Below are 22,423 nucleotides of genomic sequence, written 5' to 3' on the forward strand. Positions count from 1 at the left end.
CCTTTTTCCTATTTTATGGTGCTTAGATAGTTTTACAGTTAATTTATTTTTCTTTTAATATGTTTTCAGTATTGATCACACTAGGTCACCAACTTCAAAGTCATTAAACATAGTTTTACAAACATTTTTAGAACAGACATCTGTGTTTTAAAAGATTAGAAAATACCTATGTATTATATTATACATATAAAATACCTATGTATTATATTATATTTACTATGTGGACTACAAACCTGCATGCATAATACCGGTGGTTGTACATGTTTCTGTCTGCTTAGGCTGCCATTCCCATTCATTCTGAGTAGTTCTTTTTACTTTAGTTGTTATGTGTTTGCAAATACAGATGTGATTTAAATTCTGCAAAATTCCAAGGGGGCCATTTGTCAGTACCTTTGTCAGTTCAGGAAGGCAAAAACAAAGATTCAACATCTTAAACCATTTATTTTTTTACAACATATACAAATACATTTTATTCAAGTCAGCAGAGAGAAAACAGTCCAGGTGGAAAAGTCACTGTTAAAATTGTTCATTTTACATAGTTCCCAAACATATAAAGACTGGCACATAGTGATGATGCTTTGTTAGAATATTTTGACATGCTTGAAGAGGCAGAGGAAGACAACTGTACAAGTCATTCTGAAAGAGCTTATACATCTACCGGAGCAAAATCTATTTACTGCTATTTATTTTTGTGTTTAATTTGCTAACTCTGCCAAATGCCTATCACTATTTAAGTTACAAAATATTTATCACAGACAGGAAAAAATTGCCACCATTGGTACATTTAGTGGGCTACCCTAAAAGTAAACTGAGTTTTACAGTGGAATAGTAACAGACAGTGATTAAGAACCAGATGTTAATTGAAGCATTTGAAGAGCAGAACAGACAGTTGAGTTTCAGAAGCTGCAGACTTAGCCTCTGAAGCTACCAGGAAAGTTTTCTCTTTTTGGAAATAAACTATGAATATAAGAGAAAGTGTTCTTGAAATATTTGGGTATTTCCATGTTGAAGTGTTTAATTCTTGAAAGCCTGTGAGTTCTAGAAGCAGACACCTTCCTAAAAGCAGCTATTCAGACACCTCACCTAGTAATATTTGTAAGCAAGGAAAACAGTGGCACTAGCCTTAAAAACCCCAAAACTGAGATAGTATTTTTTAGTGTTCTGACTGCTCTTCTGGGGTCAGTGAGACAGAACCAGGAAGCCCTTGGGGCGGTAGAGGAAGCAGCTCCTGGAGTGCCCCAGTTCCTACAAGCAGAGAGCTCTGCACGCACACAGGAGCTGGGACTGCTCAGCTTTTGGCTCTTACAGTCACATGCTGCAAGCACCACGTGCTGCACAGGAAAGGGTAAGAAACTGGTAGAAAAGGAGCAGTTTTTAAATAGTACAGAATAAAATACTTCTGTGTTTTTGCCAATAGGCAATGGAGCAGGAGAAGCAAGAGCTTTCCACCTGAAGAGTGTGCAGTGCAAGGCCTGCTACTGCTCAGAGACTGCATGTTTCTGGAAGATGTTGATTATTTACATTCCTTTCTTTCAAACTTTATCCTGGAAGCTGCTTCCTGTAAATAGTTTGTAATGTAAAAATGAATGTATTTTCCTAATTGATGTACATACTCAGCCAAAAGCATGGAAAAAGACAAAGTTACTTTGTCAGTTTTGTCATAGGAATGTGTGGACAGATTCCTGCAGAAATAAAATCTGTGGCTAAACAGAATAAACATTCCTATTAGTGTAACAACTTAGCACATGAAAGCTCTTTAACTGGGCTTTCACAAACATTAATAACTCCCTCTTGCTCTTTAATGCTTCAAGTGGTATTGTATTTCCACTATTTGCAACCAGCAGGAGGAAGGGCGCTGCAATTCTTTCCCAAATTCACCCCAAAGTGTATCATGTTTCACCAAGAAAAGTTTACCTGGATATTTACCAATACCTAAACTTGATTTAAAGTGATGCATGTATTTGAATGAAAATACTGGAACAGGTTCAGTCTTACACAGTTCCAGATGTCTACAGGCCTACAAAGTTAGGGTTTTTAAATTAAAAACCAAATATTTTGCTGTTCTCTTTCACTGTGATAAAGAACAGACAAAGGAGGTTTTTTACTGTGATTGATGATGAAGATACTTATATCAGTAAGTTATTCCAACAGCTAAAAAAATTGTTAGCAGAAATAGTACAAAACTGCTGATTTTAAATGTCCACAAGACTTAGGCTAGTGTTAGGCCTGTGGTGCACAATATGATATGACAACTGATATCCCCTTTCCTTCCCCCTTTTTTTTTTTTAATACCTATGTGACAGAAAAGCACTAGGGGATGACAACATGGGTACATGGGTATAAGAACTTTCTGTATTGAATCGAACTAATTAGCAAGGGTGTCTGCCAGCCTACTGTGATACAACAGGTGATACTAAGTTAGACTTCTCAGAGCTTCTAAAGATAAAAAAAAACCAAAAAAAAACCACACCAACAAAAAAGAAAAAGCTAAACGGGTAAGGGCAAACAACAGGGCATTAAGTGTTTTTAAAATGCCATAAAAACACCAAGAGGAAAAATTTCTCAGTGACATCAAACTGCTACTGTGTTAAAATAACAGAGAATGAAGCTTACATTTTAAAAAATGGTTGCGTAAGTTGAATTGTGCAGCAGGTTGATGTATTTCCCAGTAATTCCAAAGTATTCCAAAGCAAACTATGCATATAGACCTGTGTGTAAGTTGTCACTTACCATTTTGCTGGGGCTCAGTCTTTCCCTTGGGCAGGCTGGGGAGGGAGCACATGTCCCTCACAGGGGCTGCTGCTGCTGGACCTGGCAGTGCGTGACAGCCTGAGCTGGCTGGGGGCTTGAGCTGGGTCATGTGGCTGATTGGGAAAACGCTGCTTTGGTACATAAGTTCAAAACTTTAATGCTGTGAAAGATGAGCAGTGGGAAGTGCATGGCCTCTGTGAGGATATGCCACTGAGAAATTTGACTTTTTTGTATGTCTGTGGTTATTTTTTCTGAGAGCTGGAAGTGACCTCAAGAGGGCACTTTCTTGCTTTGGTAAATGGCTACTTTATAGGCATTTTCTGTAGGGTATAGTGAAAGACTTCATAGTTTCTGGTGACAGAATGCAGGTTCTGTCTGCTTGTTTATATGCCAGTTAATAACTTTGTTTTATTTCACTTATTCATTGTGGGGGAGGGGTGGCAGCATTAGCTGTCCTGAGACTTCTGAGTGTAACTTCTTCCCTCTGTTCAGGATTTGCTCTAGTGAAACCATATGCAGAGCAGTTTGTTCCCCACAGACACATTTCTAGTGGGAGATGAAAGGGATGGCTGATGGCAGCAGTTGTTTAATTTGTGCCCCTCTAATGGATTATTTTAAATAACTAAACACATCAGTAACTCCCATGGAGGGCAAAAAAAAAAGATTACCATAACTAACTTAGGTTACAAAAGATGAATTCAGCACACGTAAAACTTCACAACAGTGTTTCTATGTAAACAAAATTGTCAAGAGTTAGAGTGTAAAGTTCTTTATACTCTCTGGGTTTTACAGACAAGTAAAAAGACAGTTTCTGACTACATGGAAAAATGTGGTTTGAATTCAAAATTTTGAAATGTTAATTACACTTATCAATGCATTGTTTTGAATTTGGTCAGTACTGGGTATTAAACATCTTGTGCTGAAAAGAAAGAACCAGAAAAGTTCTAATATTTTTTCCTCTAAATCCAGAGAAAGATAAAAAAAATATCTGCATTTTCTAAAAAGTAGTATATGATAAATATACTATACAATGGCATGTATTTTGAAACATGATAATAAATATTCTTTCTTTAAACACAAGCCTGGAAAACTAAAATTTATAAGAAGAAAAGTTTGTTCCTTGCCAAGGTCTCACTACCAGTAAGGTGTACTCAGCTATTGTACATTATTTTGTTAATGTAGATAAACCATAAATAATTTTGAGTGTTTTGTGTATATTCACCGAAGTTAAACAGATATGCCAGGGAAATTACAGTATATTTAAATCTCTTTACAATCACTTAACACAGTGTTTAACAGTAATCGTCAGGTAAAAGTGCGTTATTTTAATATAATACACATAAAAGACCACTCTGGTTCTCTGCCTTCTGATTCCTTAGAGGCAACAAGCTAAAATTATCTTGTGTTTAAAAAGGGGAGGGTGATGACACGTGTTTGTTTACAACATACAGTCCAAGAAAACTTCTCCATCCGCCTATGGAGAATCTGCAGATGTGAAGAAACAGGAAGAGAGGAATCTTCCAAGAGCTGACAGACATCTTTCCCATCTACAGCATCCCATTTAGGATTCCCAGAGTCTAGATGTTAATCCAGCTGCATTGCCTGGATTAAGCATCTGTAGCACAGGGCACACAATTCTGACCAGTTCAGTCCGCAGCAGGATCCTTCAAAGGCACTGCAGAAGGATTCAGTCATGTAAATTCCACATTGGGGTTTCAGGAAAAAAAAGGAAAAAAAAAACCAAACAAGACAACACAACAAAACAAAACCCCAGCAAAACAAAAACCCAGCCAAATGCAGAAGAGGGAAAGTGACTCTGATTTTCCCATAATTTACTTTTCTTTCCTTGAATTCAGATTGTTTTAACGCATTAGGGGGTTTATAGCAGCATAGAAATAAGCTATCAAATTAATCCCTTCCTATTTGAAATACTTTGCAAATGCAAACAGTGCTTAAATTCTGTCAATTTAGTGACTTAGCAGCAGCATTATAGTGCATGTCAAATAATGCTTTAATAATTAGATATATGCAGAAAAAAAAAATCTTAAATTGGCCATCTGTGAGGTGGGATTATCAACACTGAAAAAGATTTCTTCTTCGTTTGCAATGAGCTGCAACTTCCCAGCAGCTGTCACAGTGCTGTAGTAGCACTGTGCAAGTGTCTGGTTAGTGTACAGCGCTGGGCAAGTGGCACTTACTATCTCCATATAAATGGGACAGTCTCTGTTGTGTATTTCAGTTGTTTGAAGTCAAGCAAGATGGAAGAAATTGAAGAGATACAGAAAGGATAGTGTAAATGTTTAAACATTTCTGGCAAAATTTCCACACACAGAAAGTAACATTACAAACTTGTTCTAGCTAAAAAAGAGATCACCAATCCTGATGATTTTATTATCTGGACATAACAAAAAACAATAAAAGCTCTTCTGCTCACTTCCATTTGCTGTGGCTCAGAGCAAAAGAGTAACAGAGCATTGCTATTTGAGCACAATTGTTGAGAAAAATGAGTACCGCAAAATCAACTGGGATGCAACATTTTGGATTAAGTGGACAGAGAGAGTGGGTGAAACTCCACCACTCTGGTTCACTCAGAGACCTTCCTGATGGCATCATGCCTGTGCATGCCAGTGTCTGAGGCTTTTATGGATCATCCTGTCAGTCCTTGCACCTCACTTGGTTTGCTCAGCTACAGCTTGGAAGCAGGACTCCTCTGGGAATGCTGCACTGAAAGCCTGCCCTGAGCTGGGCTCGGTGTCTCGTACCTGGGCGGGCCCTGCGGCGGCAGCAGCCGGGACTATTCCATGATGTCACTGAAGGCCAGGGCGCAGGCGGCTCTCTCCTCCCTGCCCTGGGCACTGTCCGACACAAAGCCCCGGTACTGCTTACTCGACTTGGTCAGCTTCTTCAGTTCACTGGTGAACGAGATGCCTTTCCTCTTGTCATCTCGTGCTGCCTGTAAAAATTAAAAAATATCATAGAGGTGGTTTAACAGCTGCGCTTTCACCCAGGCACTTCCTTCTGATTGTTCTGAATAAATTAATTAAAAATTACGCATTGTTAAAGATATGTTTAGCAAATTTGGTAATCTGTGCTTATAATTCAGTTACTTTAAAGCAACAGCAGCTGTGGATTGGTGGTGTTTGCCGGGAAGGAGAACGCAACTCCTTCTCCCAGGAGGCATGTACTTCATTCTTGCCATTTTTTAAAGCCTGAGATAAAGCAACAGAACAACTTTTTCACTGGCCAGGAATAAAGGGGACTTTATTCCAGCAGCTTTTAAGGTCTGACCATTTGAATGGTCCTTTATTATGGCACGCACAGCCAGACGGTTTTGAGAAACAGAAAGCTGGTAGCAGATAAAGGTTGCTCTGGATTTGCAGGCTGTGAGGGAATCGTATTGCTGAATGTAACTGATGCAGTTTTGCAAAGGAATAAGTAAGGGAGGTTCAGGGAAAAGGGGAAAGTTGCTTTTTGCTGTAGTCTGTCCTCTCCACCTGCCTTCATGCCCATTGTGTCCCCCTTGCATGGAAAGCAGGTTCCCATTGAGCTGATCACACACCATCTGTAACATCTGCTGCAGAGTTTTGCATCTTTTACCTGAACCTGTTCTTTGAGCTTAAGGATAAATTTTCCTGCTCCCTTCCACTTGCTTTGGGCCTGAAACACACACTCCTGATCAGAAAGAATCCTCTGAGATGGTTTAGATGTTGAAGACTTTTTGTTTGCTGGTTCTTTAGCCACCTCTTCCAAGAGCACATAATCACTTGGGTTTGGATTGCTCAAAATGCTGTAGGAGTATTTGGCTTTGCAGAGAGTCTGTTTAAAGGCAGAAAAACAAAACAAAAAACAAGGCATTCCCTCAGATTCAGGTTACAAAACCAATTCTTCAGCTAGTGCTGAGAACAAATCCCACCGTAGCATGTTTGAAACCAACTTCCAGCCCACATGCTGAGGTGGGCACACACCCTTACCTGCTGTATGACATCCTGAGCCGTGCTGAGGCGTGGAGCTTTGATCACGGTGCGTGGTTGCTCTGGGGAGACATCATGTACCTGAACAAAGAAGCTGTCATCCTCAGAGCTGATGGCTGCTTCTTCCTTTGCTTCTTGAAAGACATTTCTCTCATTTAAATTCTACAGAGAAAATGACAGACAAATTCATTTACTTAAGAGAGGTAACTAATAGCTGGTGGTCACACAAGGGTTTTATTACATGGAAATTGGAGACTGTGGTTGCCTTGGCTCCATTTTGTTAAATGCATTCTAAGAGAGGTTTGACAAACCACTATTGCTAATAATAAATAATAATAATGCTAGTAAATACCCATGTTTTCAAAAATCGGTATCTGAAATACCTTTCATAGTAGGTGAGGAATGGAGATGTTTGCATAGCATCCTATTTCACAAAAATGGTCCCTTAAATCTTTCCCTTATGTATACAAAATTATGTTTTGTCATGTAATGGTGCCAGTACGATGGGAGATGGTGGAAAGGGTTCTTTTCTTTCCTGTCCCTGCACTGAAGTCAAAAGAATGTAGAGAGCCAGAATCTGAGTGAACATTTTCCTGTGGTGTGGAGCAAGAGGAAGGCTGCGTGTTTCTCTCTCCCTTTTCAATGACTACTGCAGATTTTAGACAGAATTCCTCCCTGAACCTTCTCTCAGGGAATGCATTTCTGTCCAAGGCTTGGAACACCGCTTGGATTCATAAGCTGTAAATATGGGCTGTGTATTGCACCCTGTCACTGGACCTGCTCCTTGTTTTTCCAGTCAGATTTGCAGCTTCCTTTCCTTGCAGCTCAAGCTCTGAGGTGCTGCTGTCAGCAGAATGGCTCAAAATTATGGATAATGCTTTGAGGTACTCATATAACAAGACAGAACAACAGCATAATTTTCATATGAGCTAAGGCAGATTTTTCCCATTTTCTGAAGGAATGGGGCTTGGCAGGACACATGTGGCAGCATACACTGACAGAGGCAGTACTGCAGCCAGTGGAATTCAGTAGGCTACTATTTCTACAAACAAATTTCTACCTTGTTATTTTTGTTCCAAAGATTAGATATAAAGGAAACTATATATTAGATATATATAGATTAGATATAAAGGAAACAAAATATGGACTTGTGTAAAATAATAGCAATTTGTCAGATTGAAGCTTTATCAAAAGTCCTGTCAAAGTAAGCAAAAATACATTTTTTTTTCAGTTTAAAATATAGCAGAGCACCTCTGTCATACATAAATATGTGTGTGTGTGTGTGTGTGTGTGTGTGTATAAAATCTGCGTAGTAAGCAAGTGTTTTTATTTGCCTAACTGACCGAAGAAAGTGCCTCTGAAAATGGGATCATTAAGTGTCTTTCTCCTGCTTTTTTTGTCTCTGTCTCACAAGCCTGGGCACTAGCATATTTTAAGCTATAGATGCTTTGCTCATAGTATAAACTGAAGTAATCGTCCTCCTTTAAATTAAAAGAAACCACCTATTTAATAATTTTAGCCTATAATTGATAATCATCCTTTGAGGGTTTTAGACTTATTCTTTAATATTAAAATTATTTTATATTTTTCTAGACAGATGGTAAGTTGCTGCCATCTAAACTGATGGTGGCTTTCTGAAGTTCTACTATGATCCTTTGGTATTAAGTATTATCTTTGCATTAACTTCCTATCATGGCATAATCTAGATTGCATTAAATTAGAACTATCACTCCAAACAGAGCCATTGGACTGGTGACTGAGCCATCATGAATAAACACCACACAGCTGATACTGGAGCTGAGGGAGGTCCAGCTGGTGTCACACAGGTGTATAAAGAAAGCCCAGTTGTGCTTCTCACAAGAGTCAAGTTTGTTTTTAAATAATGCACACAGTACTGGCATTACTCACCAAGTAATGAAACAAATACTACACCCTTTTGTTTCATGGTCCTAAGAACTATTTTTAGCTACTTTTGTAAATAATAATTTATCTAAAACAGACTTACTTCCTCTCGAGTTTTAAAGATAATTCTTCCAACATATCCTTCTTCTGGGAACCAACTGTTCAAAAGCTGCACTAGTCCTTCTTCAGGACCAATCACTCTCTGAAATGGTGGTTTTTTGCATTCACTCTTTTCTTTTGATATAAAACTTTTCTCTTCCATCAGAAAATAGTCTGCAGCACATGACTCGGTGCCTTTTATGGTAGCCAAGAGCTAAGACAGACAACACACAACAATTAGAATGCTAAATATAAACACTGCATAATTAGTAGTTATAAATGAGAATGAATAAGGAAGCTTTGAGAATCAGTAACTATTCTGACAGTGCAGGCAGGATTTCTGATGTGCTATTTATTATTCAGATATTTTACTCCAGGGTAATGTCCTGTTCTCTTTAGCCCAGCCAAGCAGTTCAGCAATTCCAGACAAGGCAGTACTATTTAAGCTTATTTCGGTCCTTTTTGGCTGGCCAGAAAATTTATTCATAATCCCAGGACAGTACAGTCTTTTCCCACTGCTAGAATAACAATCCCTGCTGAGTTAACTGGTTTTTCTACTCATGAACTTAGCCCTCTAACTTTTACTCTCTGTTCCTACAGTGCCTCAGTTCAAAGAATTGTGCAGAAATGTCTGCCTTTGTTGTAAGCAGAACCCACAGCACCCATTGACTAGAGATGTTGTTTTTCTCATCTGCATATGCCCAAATATTAAAATACTAATAGGGAATATATCCTAAGACTAGAAACCCATTCTCTGAAGCCTAGATTGGGAAAATTCCACTGCTTATATTCTGTGTCTGCTCTGTAATTAATTCCACAGCAATGCATTTCTAAGAGCACCCCTTGCTGGGATGATGTGTGAGAAGTGCAGGGAGACAGGGGTGCAGCAGGATGTTAGTGTGGATTCTGGCCATGGAGAGTCTGCATTCAGCAGGAAGCTCACCTGATGGAGCAGCTGTGCAGCCGTGGTCCCCGCACTTACACTGAAAACAGTGAAAGGCTCTGGGCCTGGAATTCCGTGAACAGTCACTTTGTAAGTCACAGCAGCTTTCCTTTCTCCCAGGCTAAACAACTGTTCAGACAACATTCAACAGGTTACTGGACATTTTTACACAGCTATGTTATTTCTAGGTTGCTTAAAAGAAACTGTACACACAGGTTGTGAGTGTATTGACAAAGCAAAGCTGTTCAGTTCATACATGGCTCTTCCTTACACTACAGATTGAGGCATCTAAAAAATCCCAACAAACCCTCCAAAAGCCTCCATCGTATCTTGAACCTGAAGAGAAAAAGGAAGTTTTCCAGTGGGAATACATAAACTACCACTGGACACAGGGCCAATCTCCACCACTCATTCCCCATTCTAGCTGAGCTCTGATATTTGGATTCAGCATATAGATTACTGGATGAAAAGCAATAGCTTTGTTTTAACCTCCAAACTATTTGTTCTTCCTTCCTACCCTAGTAATTCACCAAGATACAAGTTTGGCATGTATTCACAGGAGGCAATATCTGTAACACATCTGCTGCACACACAGGAGCACAGAAGGAGCTGACACTTTAGGAGTCAGCAAAATGATAAAATACATGCTTAAAGTTGCCAAAACACAAGAAACCCAGGTAACCTAACAGTAAGGGCTTTTAAACAAAAATCACATCTATTCATGCATATTTTTAGATATGCAGATACCTGTACATATGTATACATACTTGCACATATAAGCATATGGATGTGCACACACATATAAATCTGTATGTATTTATGGAACTACAGAGTTCATCTTTTCTTGTAACAGAAATCTATTTTATTCTCATTATTTCAAAGTTGTTGGTAATTTGCATCCTCTTTTTTTTTTTTTTTTTTTTTTGTTTTGTTTCAAATGCTTTGCTTACAATTCATGCACGAAGGAATGAATGCATGAGGCTGCACTGAACCTGAGGGGTCATCCACACCCCCCCAGTCGAGAACATTTCTTGTTCTAAACCTAAATACAGCAGAGGAGCCAGACTTTGAAAAGATTTATCTTCCCATGGTTTTATCCAGGTGGGATAACCTTACTTCCATCAAAGAAAAAGGGGAAAAAAAAAGGCATCAAGGTATGTCTGAAGAATGTGCAGGTTTGAGGGCTAACATCTTTGAACACTCTGGCCCTATAAATCTTCACATCATAGTAGTTATTAAACGAAGAATACAGGTAATTCACACACACAAACAAAAAAATAAATTACCATAGATGCAGGCAGAGTGTTTCCAGAGGGACTTTCTTCCATTCTCCGACTGTTTATGAACAAACTGGAAATTTCTAATGTCTCATTGTGCAGGTTATGGAGCTGGACATGTCTGTAGCCTAAAGAGGAAAAATCCTTCTGTAAATACTTTGCCACATCCTAGGACACAAGTCTCATAAATGGAAAACTCCAATTCACTGTTTTTATAGCTACACTTTACCACACAGGTAAGATTTGAAGCACTCTAATAACACTGCATTAACACTAGACAACGGGGTAACACAAATCCTACTGCTGAGTGGCTCATAGAGCAACCTGCCTTTGTTTTACCATAATATTCAATACAGTCATACATAAAATATCTAAATATCAGAACATGAATGAAGCAAGGTCAAATTCTCATTGGAAATCGCATGTGTATGGCCAAATCTCCTCACATGCCAACCCGGACAGTTGTGTGACACTAAAGTGGCACAAAGCAAGTGTAAAAGAGCTACTGGCAACATGGAAACTCTCTCCCCCAGCTGTCACACAATTAATGATGTTTCCTGAGCTCTCACTTTTTTTCACCCTTTCTCAGACTCTCCTCCAGCCGTGGCTGTGAGAAGTGCAATTTCCCTCTGCATGGTGATCAGCTGTTGCAGCAGTTTCTTGGGCACAGGACAAGGCAGGAGTGAAACCCCTGCAAGCTTCCTAAGGGAGCAGCCAGTCCCCTGGTGAACACAGCTTCAGGAGCACCCTCCAGAACAGAGCAGGTGTGTACCACATGGCCCTGCCTCCTCAACAGCACACGATCAGACCTTTTACAAGCCCCTGGGGCAGCTGCCAGCTCCCTGGAGTCTCAGATCAGCACTGTACTGCCAGGCTGTGGTGTGCTGTCTGGTATTTGCTCCCTGTCTCCTCTAGAAAAATGCAACTGATTAAAAATTTCCCTCTGGAAGGATTCAGCCCAGGAATGTGCTGGAGGAGCACTCTGGCTCAGGGTGCCGGCAGGAGCTCTAGCGCACCTCTCTTGAGCGCTTTCAGGGGAATGATCCTCTGCGCTGTGACAGCCGAGCTGTTGTTTTCAACGACGGCGAAGCGCAGAAAGACCAGATCCTCGAAGTGAACCCGGAACAGGAACTGCTCGTTCCACATGGGGTTCAGGGTGTTGCGGTGGATGGGCTTCGTGCGGAAGTGGCAGCTGTCCAGGGGCATCCCCAGCACGTCGATCTCGATGCAGGGGCTGCCCGTGCTGTTGCTGGGGCAAACGTTCTGGCCAGACACGATCTGCAGCCGAGGAGCACAGAGAACTGTTAGTGGAGTAATCCCTGTGCTGCCGTGATCCTGAGCTAGATACTGCTCAGCACAGCCCTAAGCACGGTTTTACAACACTCGCTTTTGTGATTGCCAGGGCAGTAAGTTCAAAAGCAGAGATCCCTCAACCATCCCACCCCCAACACCACTGCTTTCGTAACTTTCCTCTGAAAAAATACACTATACAACTGTTCAAGGCATCTGAACATTAATCCAGAATGAATGTACCAGTAATGCAGTCAAAAAGGATTACACTTTCTTCTCCATTACTCTGGGGTGATGGCATTGAGCTCTGGCTTGCTTTGGCATACACAACACAAGAATTAAGTGTGCAATTACCACAGCTGGGAAAATTCTGATTCTTATGAATTTCACTTTTCTGACACATTTCCTGGAAAGGACTAGCTTCTGAAAGTACATTTTTTTGGCCACAAATCCATGAATTATATATCTTTTTATATGACTTACAAAAAACCATTTTTTCAAGATTCAGTACAGCTTTTCATAATGGCTTTTTGTGCAGCTTTTCAAGTGTTCAAAAATGTGTAGAACATCAAGGCACATGTGTAATTTTACACAGTTGTATAGTCCCAGGGAAAATGCTTTCAGGACTGAGTTTCAACAAATACTGTTAAGGAAACAGGGGAAGTAACTATGGATACAAATCAGCCAATACAATGAAATAAAGACAAATCTTTGTTCTTTCTCTCCAATTTCTGTTAGTTAGGCTGACCTTTGGAAGCAACATTTAAAGATTCAATCTCTTCATTTAGAAGCGTGACTGTAATACTGGTTAAAGACTGTAGCTGCATATTGTCTACTTTTGTTTGCCTGTATGAAATTCCCTTTTCATGTACTTACTGTTAAAGAATATATAGCTGGCTCCTTATTATCAACGTCTCTTTCCAATGGACAAAAATGCTGGTACATTGAACAGTTTTTATCCCACAGAACCGGAGGTTTCAGAACATATCCACAGCCACCGTTAGCCTCAAACATTGCTGCGTTGAGTTGCAGAGGAAGATCTGCAAAATGAAGGCAGCCAAAACTGACAGAGAGCAATTGTACAATGGAAAAACTGCAGCAGTGAAGACCAAGCCATGTTTGAAGTATCTTTTTAAAAATTATTTTAGTTAAGTACTATTCCTGGTTTTCAGAACTATCTGTGATTTCTGTGTCCAATCTATCCAATAATTACACGAAACTCTAAGAACAGTTAATTCCTTCCTTTCCATTGTCTTTATTGAACTGTAGGGCTTGCCTACAACAGCCCTCTGGTAAGTTTCTAGGAACGTGCCCTGAACTGCATAATGAATCACAGAATCACAGAACATTCAGAGTTGGAAGGGACCCACAAGGATCATCGTGTCCAGCTCTTAGGAGAACGGCCCACTGGGGATCAAACACACAAGGCTGATGTTGTTAGCACCATGCTCTAACAAACTGAGCTCATGCCAGGTTCTGTAGAGCACTGTAGATGACCTAATGGATCCCCCACGGAAAATGTGAAGGAACACAAGATAGGATAGCAAATATTCAAAAAATGTTTTTATCAACATTAAACAAGCATCCAAGGCAACACTTCTAAATGAAAAATAGTTCAGTACCTTTTTATGCTTGAAATTATCAGAAAGGGATAACAGCTACTTGAACTGGGAGAAAAAAAACAACCTTCAGCAATAAAATAAATATAAAAATGGAAATGTTGCTGTCCAGGCACTTCTGGGTTATCAGGGAACCTGGTGCACTGGCATAAAGCTCCTGGACTCTGAGGTCACTGTTCTCAAGGACCAGACTCTTGTGGTATGAACCTGCTTGCGGCTGGGGTGCAGGGACAGGAAGGTCCCCTTGGGAGAGCAGGGAAAAGTAAACAGGGAAAATTCACAACATAAGGCCTCCTATCACATCTCCAACATATTAAACCCTGGGTTTGGGCAGCCTTACCGTCTGTTTGGTAGTTCAGAGCCACGAGCTGCACGCCGTGGAGCCAGAAGATGAGGGGGTGGGGGTTGGAGGAGTCGATGCGCGTGGCGGCGGGGTAGGTCCTCAGGAGCTGGCAGGTGGTGTGCTGGATCAGCTTCTGGGAATAGCGCCTGCAGAGCCGCTTGGCAGCGTTCTCGTTCAGGGACGAGATGTGGTAGCACTTGGGAGTCCTGATGATGGCACTGAGGGAGGCTGGAGAGTTGTAAGGAGAGCAAGGATCTTCCCAAGTCTGCCTCATCGCATCAAAAGGACCTGGAAAATAAACAGTGCCCTCAAGGTACAGCTGCAGGTCCAGAGGCTCCAAAAATCCAAAGTTTTCTAGTGGAGTATGTGTGTCTGCTTTGGTTATGGTAGAAAAAGATGATCCTGGAAAATGACACTACTCAGGACAAGTGTCACAGTCCTCACACAGTAAGAATCCTTGAGAGGAAACACAGCTTCCAAGTATTGAAATAATACCATGATTAGATATGCTAACAAGCGCTTTCATAAATATATACCTAACTGGCATTTGCCATTTAGAAAAAAATTAAGGAATAAAAATTAAGGAATTAAAAATTAAGGAATAAAAAAATTAAATTAAGGAATAAAAAAATTAAATTAAGGAATAAAATTCCCTTCTTCTCATTTATATATTTTACCTGAGGAAGAAAGGCAAGACTGAAAGCCATCTGCTAATTTTCCAAACAGACAGTCTACAGAGACTGCAAAATTTGGGGAAAAAGGCAGCAAAATGCTTATATGCTTTAGAATTAGGCACCACACTTCTTCACTTTTAGGACACTGGCCTCTAGAAGGAAATCTCTCCTGTCTGCTGCAGTCATGCCCTTGGGCTGCAAGAAATACAACCCTCCTTGAGCCAGAAAATTATTTCAAAATATCTGTTTATGGCACTCACTTGAAAGGCAGGGGATCTGGGTCTTACTCCTGCTCCAGAACCTTTCCTGTACTTTCTCTGTATTTCTTTACATCTGTTCATAGGCAGAGGCACAATTTCCAGGTTCACAAACTGAATCACCTGCAGAGTCTAATTTGCACATTTACGCATTTGGACTTGGCTGAATTTCAGGCCACTAAATTCTATTTCAGACAATACAAATGCTTTTCTGGACCAGCCCAACAGTCCTGGCTTTCATTTGGACTTTGAAAATATTCACTTATATCTTAAAAAATATAAACTTTAAGTTACTTAAAATGTACATTAGTTTTGAACTGTTTATGAATTAGGGTCATCATATTTCTGATCAAGTAATTCTAATATTCCACACTCACCACTTCAGTTGTAATAGTGGTACTGTAATAGCTGCTGTGCTAACAAAAAACCATTCCGGAGTTTAACGTTTTACACATTGCAAAGTATTTGATCTTTAACAACTTGGTCTGCTACATGTGTTGGATTACAGTGTCATTCCACGTGACTGGTGAAAGAAGATGCTAACTTTACCTTTTCCAGATGCTTTGGCAAGAGCAGCTGACTCTCCAGGGCTCAGCCTGCCAGGATTGTTGCCAAAAATGGACTTCCTGCTTTTTCTTTCTTTTCCTCTGCTAGAGCCAGATGGGTTTAGAGTTGACAAGCCTGTTCCCATAAATGTAAAACAAATGAGCCAAAAAACATGACCAAGAGGGCATGACATTTTCCACCATATTTTACATTATTTTTGAAGGCATGAATACTCCTGTAATATAGCACACAGGACCAGCAGTGTATTTTTCGCCACAATTTAATTTTAACATCTTTAAATATATACAAACTTTTATATAGGTATATATTATGTACAGTTTTATATATAATGCATATATGTATGCATTTATATAATGTACATAGAAACCCATATGAAACAATACAATATACAATTCTCTCTCTGTGAGAGAGAGAATTGTATATATCTCTCCATTTTACTTTTTGGCTTGAAGAAGGTAAAGGCTTTCTCTCAAATTACTAAATGATCCAAAGTGATACTAAAAAAATCTGCAGTAACAGTCCCAATGTATTCATCCTAGGAATAATTTTAAAAAATAAAAATCTTTTCTACAGAAGCAATAAATCTGTACAGTAGTGAATATCATGGAACTCATCTAGGTTACAATACCTACATAATTAAATAAATGCAAGATTATGATTTAAAGATATTATATAATAAATATTATATCTCCAAATGCAGTTTTAACTTCAAAAAATGTTTTCACAGTCCTCTTCTTCTAGTTATTTGTAGTTCAGTGTTGGTAAGTACAGTTAGGTGTGCAAAATCCATTACATATTTAATGGCCAATACGTACTAGGAGTGGAGCTGGAAAGCTCTAGTATAGCTATTATTCAAACTTGTGCATTCTAGAAACATAATCATCTAAAGTTATGACCTGAATCCTGGTGAAGTAAACAAACTTAATCCCACTTAAGGTCAATTTTTTTTCTGTTGGCTTGGAGAGAGCACAAAGCAGATCAAAATTAAAGTGCACAATAATTATTCTGACACCCACAGCAGTGAGATGTGGGAGGCTCTCAGAAACCCAAGATGTATTTGTGATATAGAATGTAACAAAGCAAACACACTGTTACATGCCTGTGACTCCCTAAAGCTTTCCATGTTAATTCATATCAATTCACACCTGCCTAAAGACAGTTCTGGATTTAATAATAATATTTCAGATAAAAATGTAAATCACAAAGAGGATACATTGGCCTCTTCGGATTGAAGTCTGCCCACAGCTGCAAATTTTCAGCTCTCAATCTCTATGGCATGTGTACACGTACTTACTAAAATTATGCACACAGTTTCAATGGAACTGCTTGGGTTAGTAAAATTCAGAACATATATGAATGTTTTCCACGTTGGAGATGTATTGTCTCTTTGGGCCAAAGCATACACAATAAACCACAGAAGATGGTAGAAACTGGGATCCAGGAATATGAGTTGAATTGAAGAATGAGGAGTTATGCACTGTATGCTTCCAGCACTATTTAAATCCAGTTTTGAATGGATCAAATGGATTTGGCAAGTAAGATCCAGTTTCAAAGTCCTGTTGTGGAGACAGTCACTGAGGAAACAAACGAACCTCACAAATCAGGGGAGCGCAGTGCAGAGCCCTAGGGCTGGCAGCCAGTGTGATGGCCTCGGGGTACTGCAGCTGGCAGCTTCCTTTCAGTCTCTCCCATGCTTTGCTTGTCACACATCTCTTCCCACACACAAGCTCCATTTTCCACTCCAATTTAAACTTGACTTCAAAATAAAGCTTTCTGTGAAATTTGATGATTTCACAGAATCATCAAATCACAAAATAATAGAGGTTGATAAGGATATGGAAGTAATCTGGTCCAACTCTCTGGTCAAGGTAGGATCAGCTCAGATCCCACCATACTGAACATAAATCCAATTGTACTACCACAGTGTCAGAGTAAATGTTTTGTGTTTCCCTACAACCCCTGTTTTTCAAATGACAGAATTCAGTGCCCATCTCATGTGTGAGATATAAGCACAGTGCTTTACTGCTTCTGGACTTAATCCAGAGGATTGCAAGCTTCCCTGCCCTTCTCCCTCTCACCATACTAACATAGCAGGTTAAGCTGTAATTGCCACCTTCTCACCATGTATTTCCAACCAACAGAAAGTCTGCAGGTTTGCAGACCTTAAAAGGGAATTTCCAGCATTTTTATATGCAGGGTTCCCCTTTTTATGTTCACTTTAATTTCTTGAGAAGTGATACTTATAGGGGCAGGTAATCTGATATGATGGAGATGGTGACTGAATTTCATGCTGGTGAGTGCAGGTGGCTCCCTGCTCCCTCCACCTGAGTGTGCAAATCCTGCACTTGTGTACTCAGTTTCTCTACTCATTGTGTAAGGATCTCAGCACCAAGGCGAGGAGCCATGTGCCACTAGCAGTGCTCAGGGGTGCTCCACTGCCCTCAGCTTGGGTGACCCAAGAGAACAGACCTCCAGTCTCCCAGATAATGGTGTAATGATATCCAACACACTGGAATTCAAGTTAAGCAAGGACTGTAAGGTCAAAGAGCACAGCAGCAACAAGAGCAATGGTGGGTTCCTTGTTACCAGAGGTTTTATAAACAAGAAATGTTATTTTCTCCACATGATAAATTCTGTTTTGACCAGGGAACACTTAGGGAAGTCTGAGTTGCCCAGTAGGTTAGGGTAACTGAAAATTATGGTCCTTGTCCTTTTTTATAGTCACAAATCAGTGATTAACATTCAGGGACGTAGATAAGTGTAAACACAGAACAAAATTATATGAAGGTAGAAGAAATAAAGTATTTACACTATTGATCAGACACTGGCCTGAATTCTACCCTCTCTGTTTCCAAAACTCCTGCATTTTCTGAGCTGGTTAGGACCACAGGCACTAGAGCTAGAGTCATGGATCTAGCAGCCTTGTTCCCATCATTCATGGGCAATACTGGGTAGGGCACTGCACCACTCCTGTGCCCTCTGGCTGAGCAGAACAGTCCAGTCAGTGGCATGGTGGCCATGGAAGTCTACATTCCCTCAGAGGAGGCAGTATTTGTCTCAAAGGAAACAATTTTTGTGGGAAAAGTAATTTCTACAGCTTTATGTGTTCATCTGTGAAAGGAGATAATCTTCTTAATTGTTCTATTAATGATCGCTTGAAAGCAAGAGGAAGAGATATGAAAAGGAAAGCAGGCATTTCTTTAATAGCCAGTATTACATTAAAAATTAAACACTTCAACGTTTTCTTAGAACATCAGAATTTTTTATGTGTCAAAATGCTTGAAACAACCCAAACTATCCCCACTTAATCTTGAATATCTTTCTTTAAAAGAAAATATTTGACTTGAAAGATATCTCATTGCAGATTTCATTAAAAAAAGAGTATCAGATTTGGATATTTAAAAGTCATTATTTTTACAAGTGACACCTACAATTTTTAAAGTTATAAAAGATTATAAAAGAATGTCTGTCCATTTTTCAGCATGTTTATCTTGCCTATTTGACACTATTTTATGTTTGGTTAGCTTCTCAAATCTGATTATAGTTCTGTTTGTGTAAGATCATGATTTGGCAGAATTGCTAACTTTTCCACAGAGAACCATTCCACTAAAGAACAGATTTTTCATTCAAAACATTAAACATATCAATAAACAATAAATTCTCAATTTAAAAGTATTTATGTACATAGTATGAGCCAAAATATACCCAGCCTCATATTTCAGTATTTCAGTACTGAACAAGTGCCTATCAGTGATCTCTTTAGTTGCTCCCTCTCCTTTTCTCTGCAAAATTTATCCTTCCTATTATACAGAAGATTTTCTGATTTTCATAACTGCTTCCATGAAGACTGAGTGAGAGTCTGCAAGCAGCTGCCCTCACTCACCCTATGGAAAGGTGCTTTACCCCTGCAAATGGCTCCTCTCCTCTCCACTTGGGAAAGAACAGAAAACGCAGCTCTGTCAAAGGTGAAACACACTAAACAGAGGTCACTTAAAGAAATGTGACACACTCTACCTTCAAGGTCCTAAGAATATTTTCCTTCTTAATTCAGTAGGTCCTTACATGGAAACTCAGAGCTCTTAAGATAAAGCTTTCTGTCATCTTGCGTTTGGCAATGAAGCAGTTGTCTAAGTTGTGAAGACTGGCAAATTTCACTTTTGTAAACATTTTAATATGACAAACAGTATGTACTGACATAATTTATGAACACTACTTCTCAGCCAGGAGCTGCTGTTATGAAGACTACCAAATCATGAAGAACGAACCTCCTCGACTACTTCAAACTAATTCAAAACATAAACATAATGTCTCCAGGAATTAGAAAGCTTAAAGCAATAAAACAGGGCAGCGTGCTCACCCGGGAACTTTACTGCTTGACAGTAAATGACAAGATCTGATAGCTCTGGGGCTATTTGTCTGCTTTCCTTCTTATTCTGTGGAAGATAGAATTCTTCACCCAGTTCCATGTCGTAAACCTGAGTGATAAATACCAAGAACATTTAATAATAGTATTACTGAATGTAGAAGAACTGTTGCATATCTTACTTATGTCTTTAAAATATTTTATCTCTTTCTTCCTACATGCTTTCTGTTCTCATCTAACAATATCCCTCCCATGTGCACATTTCTGATCAATACCTGTTACTGATTCTGCAGTAGTGTGTAAAGGCCTTATTCAGTCAGTTCTACAAACACTTAGACAAAACACATCCATGTTGAGAAGAATCTACAGTACACTAAACAGCAATACACTGGTTCTTTTTTCAGGTGATTTAGTAAGAGGTGCTGTGATTATCTGATATCACAGAGCAGTATTTTAAACTTATTTTGAAGCATAAAGATGCTGAAGAGTCAGATGAAATCTTCAGTTCCATCAATATTAATTTTCAGCCAAGCAGCCTATAGATAATATAAACTCTGAAGACTTTTCTTGAACAGTATGTTGAGCATTTGTTCTACTTAGGCTATTTGCTCTGGTGTCTTTCCATGCTGTCTATCGTTTCTCTTCATTAAAGTGCATTTGCTAGCTGATGTCTCAGTTACCTAAACTGTCCAAATCCTTTTGAACCTGATTATATATAAAAGTGCAGCTGAGAAGAAAGAGAAAAAAAGTAGAACTACCTTTCCTTTATTATTGTAAGTAGCACAATCAGCCTTCTTTAGTCGTTTGGCAGTCTCTTCATTATACTCAAACTGCAGTTTATCACTTGATAATTTATTCTCAGGTCGATCTTCAAGAATATTATCTAAAAATTAATGGGATTTTAATAAACATAAAGCCAAACAATTTCAACTGGAAATTTAATTTGAATTAACAATATTTGTGGACAGTGTTGTGAATCTTATATGAATAATTAGATGCTAAATAATGCATTTACTGGTCAGAGCATCATCCCCTAGTAGTAACCTTCTATTTAAAAATTTAATGCTTGCATTTGGTTAAGACACTGCCTTTCCTTTAAAGCTCATCCTTTTGTGCTCAGAAGATCTTTACAACCAAACCATCCAATGAATTAAGGTTGCCATCTGAAAACAACTGATATTCCTGAATGACAAAATAATGCCAAAGATCAAGCACAATTAACCTCATCAAATATGAAAACATTTTGTACAGCAATTTTTGGCTTTCCTCTCCTTACTTTCACCATGAAGAAGTATTTTTTATATCTTTGGAAATACTTCTTCAAAGCTACTTATTTTTCAGAGAACAGTATACCTAATAATGATGTGGTCCTTCTGGATGCAAAAAATGTTTTGAAAATGGAAAATGTTGCAGCTGTCACAAAAGGAATGGTTTCAATTTATTCCTGATAATCCTGATGCTTTGACCATATTCTTTTTATGCATAACAAGTGTCACACATGCAGGCTTCTAACAGTTCCTGACCAGTTAACAAAGCCATATAAGAATATCTGCTTGCATTTATAATAAGAAGTAGAAATTATATATTCACACTGTCACATCGAACAGGCTGAAGGTGCAGTGCTGATTTCATGCAGTTAAAATGCTCAACCAAGTGGCTTTTACCTTCCTGGCTGTTAGGAGCAGGAGAAGCATTAAGGACATCAGCTACAGGGAAACGAGTCAGAGAGGGAATAAGAGTAAAGGGAATTAAGATTTAGAGCCAGAGAAATGAAAAGTAAGTGTCAGTTGTAAAACTATTAGCCTTACACAAAAAAAATGTATCAGTAAGAAAAATAAAACTAAATCTCTTTTACAAAGTTTACAGACCATTATTTAGATTAGTTTTAACAAAATATTAAGATAATTAAAAGACTTCAAAGAATAATCATTGTAATAAAGTAGTAAACCATGCTGCAGATTCCTTCACATACTGGAAGGTGTATATGTTTCTTGCTAGCTTCAGATTTTTCAAACCTTCTCTTAACTAGAACAATGCTAAAAAGTCACTTACTGCAATCAGTTCGTAAAATTTCCTTGGTAAATCTGTGAGCAAAGATTTGAGTTTTCACTGCAATTTACATCTGCAGCATCTCCACCCTGTTGCTCCCAAGGAGTATGTTCAAGTGGCCAGCTAGGCCAACTTTCAGGCAAAATGCAACTGAAGGCAGCATTGACATCAAACTCATAAATAACATTGCTATTCCACGAGCAGTGTCAAGTCTTGAACTGCATTTGTTAATTTTGTGACTATTTTTAAAATCACTAAACACAGGAGCAAGTAAACAAGAGACCACCTAGAAAGAAGCCCTGTGCTGCAGGACATGCT

General features: G+C 39.0%; 1 protein-coding gene across 1 annotated transcript in view; it reads right to left on the reverse strand.

Moving 5' to 3' along the window:
• Positions 1-494: 494 nt before the first annotated feature.
• The window catches only part of PLCE1 (phospholipase C epsilon 1), a gene marked incomplete at its 5' end in the record, with an annotated part of 114,265 nt that continues 92,336 nt past the window's right edge, over positions 495-22,423 (reverse strand). The window contains 13 exons of the mRNA XM_084210057.1: positions 495-4,426; positions 5,514-5,704; positions 6,349-6,567; positions 6,723-6,884; positions 8,728-8,937; positions 9,667-9,795; positions 10,953-11,071; positions 11,960-12,221; positions 13,110-13,273; positions 14,193-14,483; positions 15,676-15,807; positions 20,051-20,168; positions 20,815-20,939. Coding sequence (XP_084066183.1) covers positions 5,546-5,704; positions 6,349-6,567; positions 6,723-6,884; positions 8,728-8,937; positions 9,667-9,795; positions 10,953-11,071; positions 11,960-12,221; positions 13,110-13,273; positions 14,193-14,483; positions 15,676-15,807; positions 20,051-20,168; positions 20,815-20,939 — 2,090 coding nt within the window. The 3' untranslated portion in view covers positions 495-4,426; positions 5,514-5,545. The remainder of the gene's footprint in view (positions 4,427-5,513; positions 5,705-6,348; positions 6,568-6,722; positions 6,885-8,727; positions 8,938-9,666; positions 9,796-10,952; positions 11,072-11,959; positions 12,222-13,109; positions 13,274-14,192; positions 14,484-15,675; positions 15,808-20,050; positions 20,169-20,814; positions 20,940-22,423) is intronic.

Source organism: Fringilla coelebs, assembly GCF_963513975.1.
Source record: "Fringilla coelebs genome assembly, chromosome: 8".
In the NCBI taxonomy this organism is placed as follows: domain Eukaryota; kingdom Metazoa; phylum Chordata; class Aves; order Passeriformes; family Fringillidae; genus Fringilla; species Fringilla coelebs.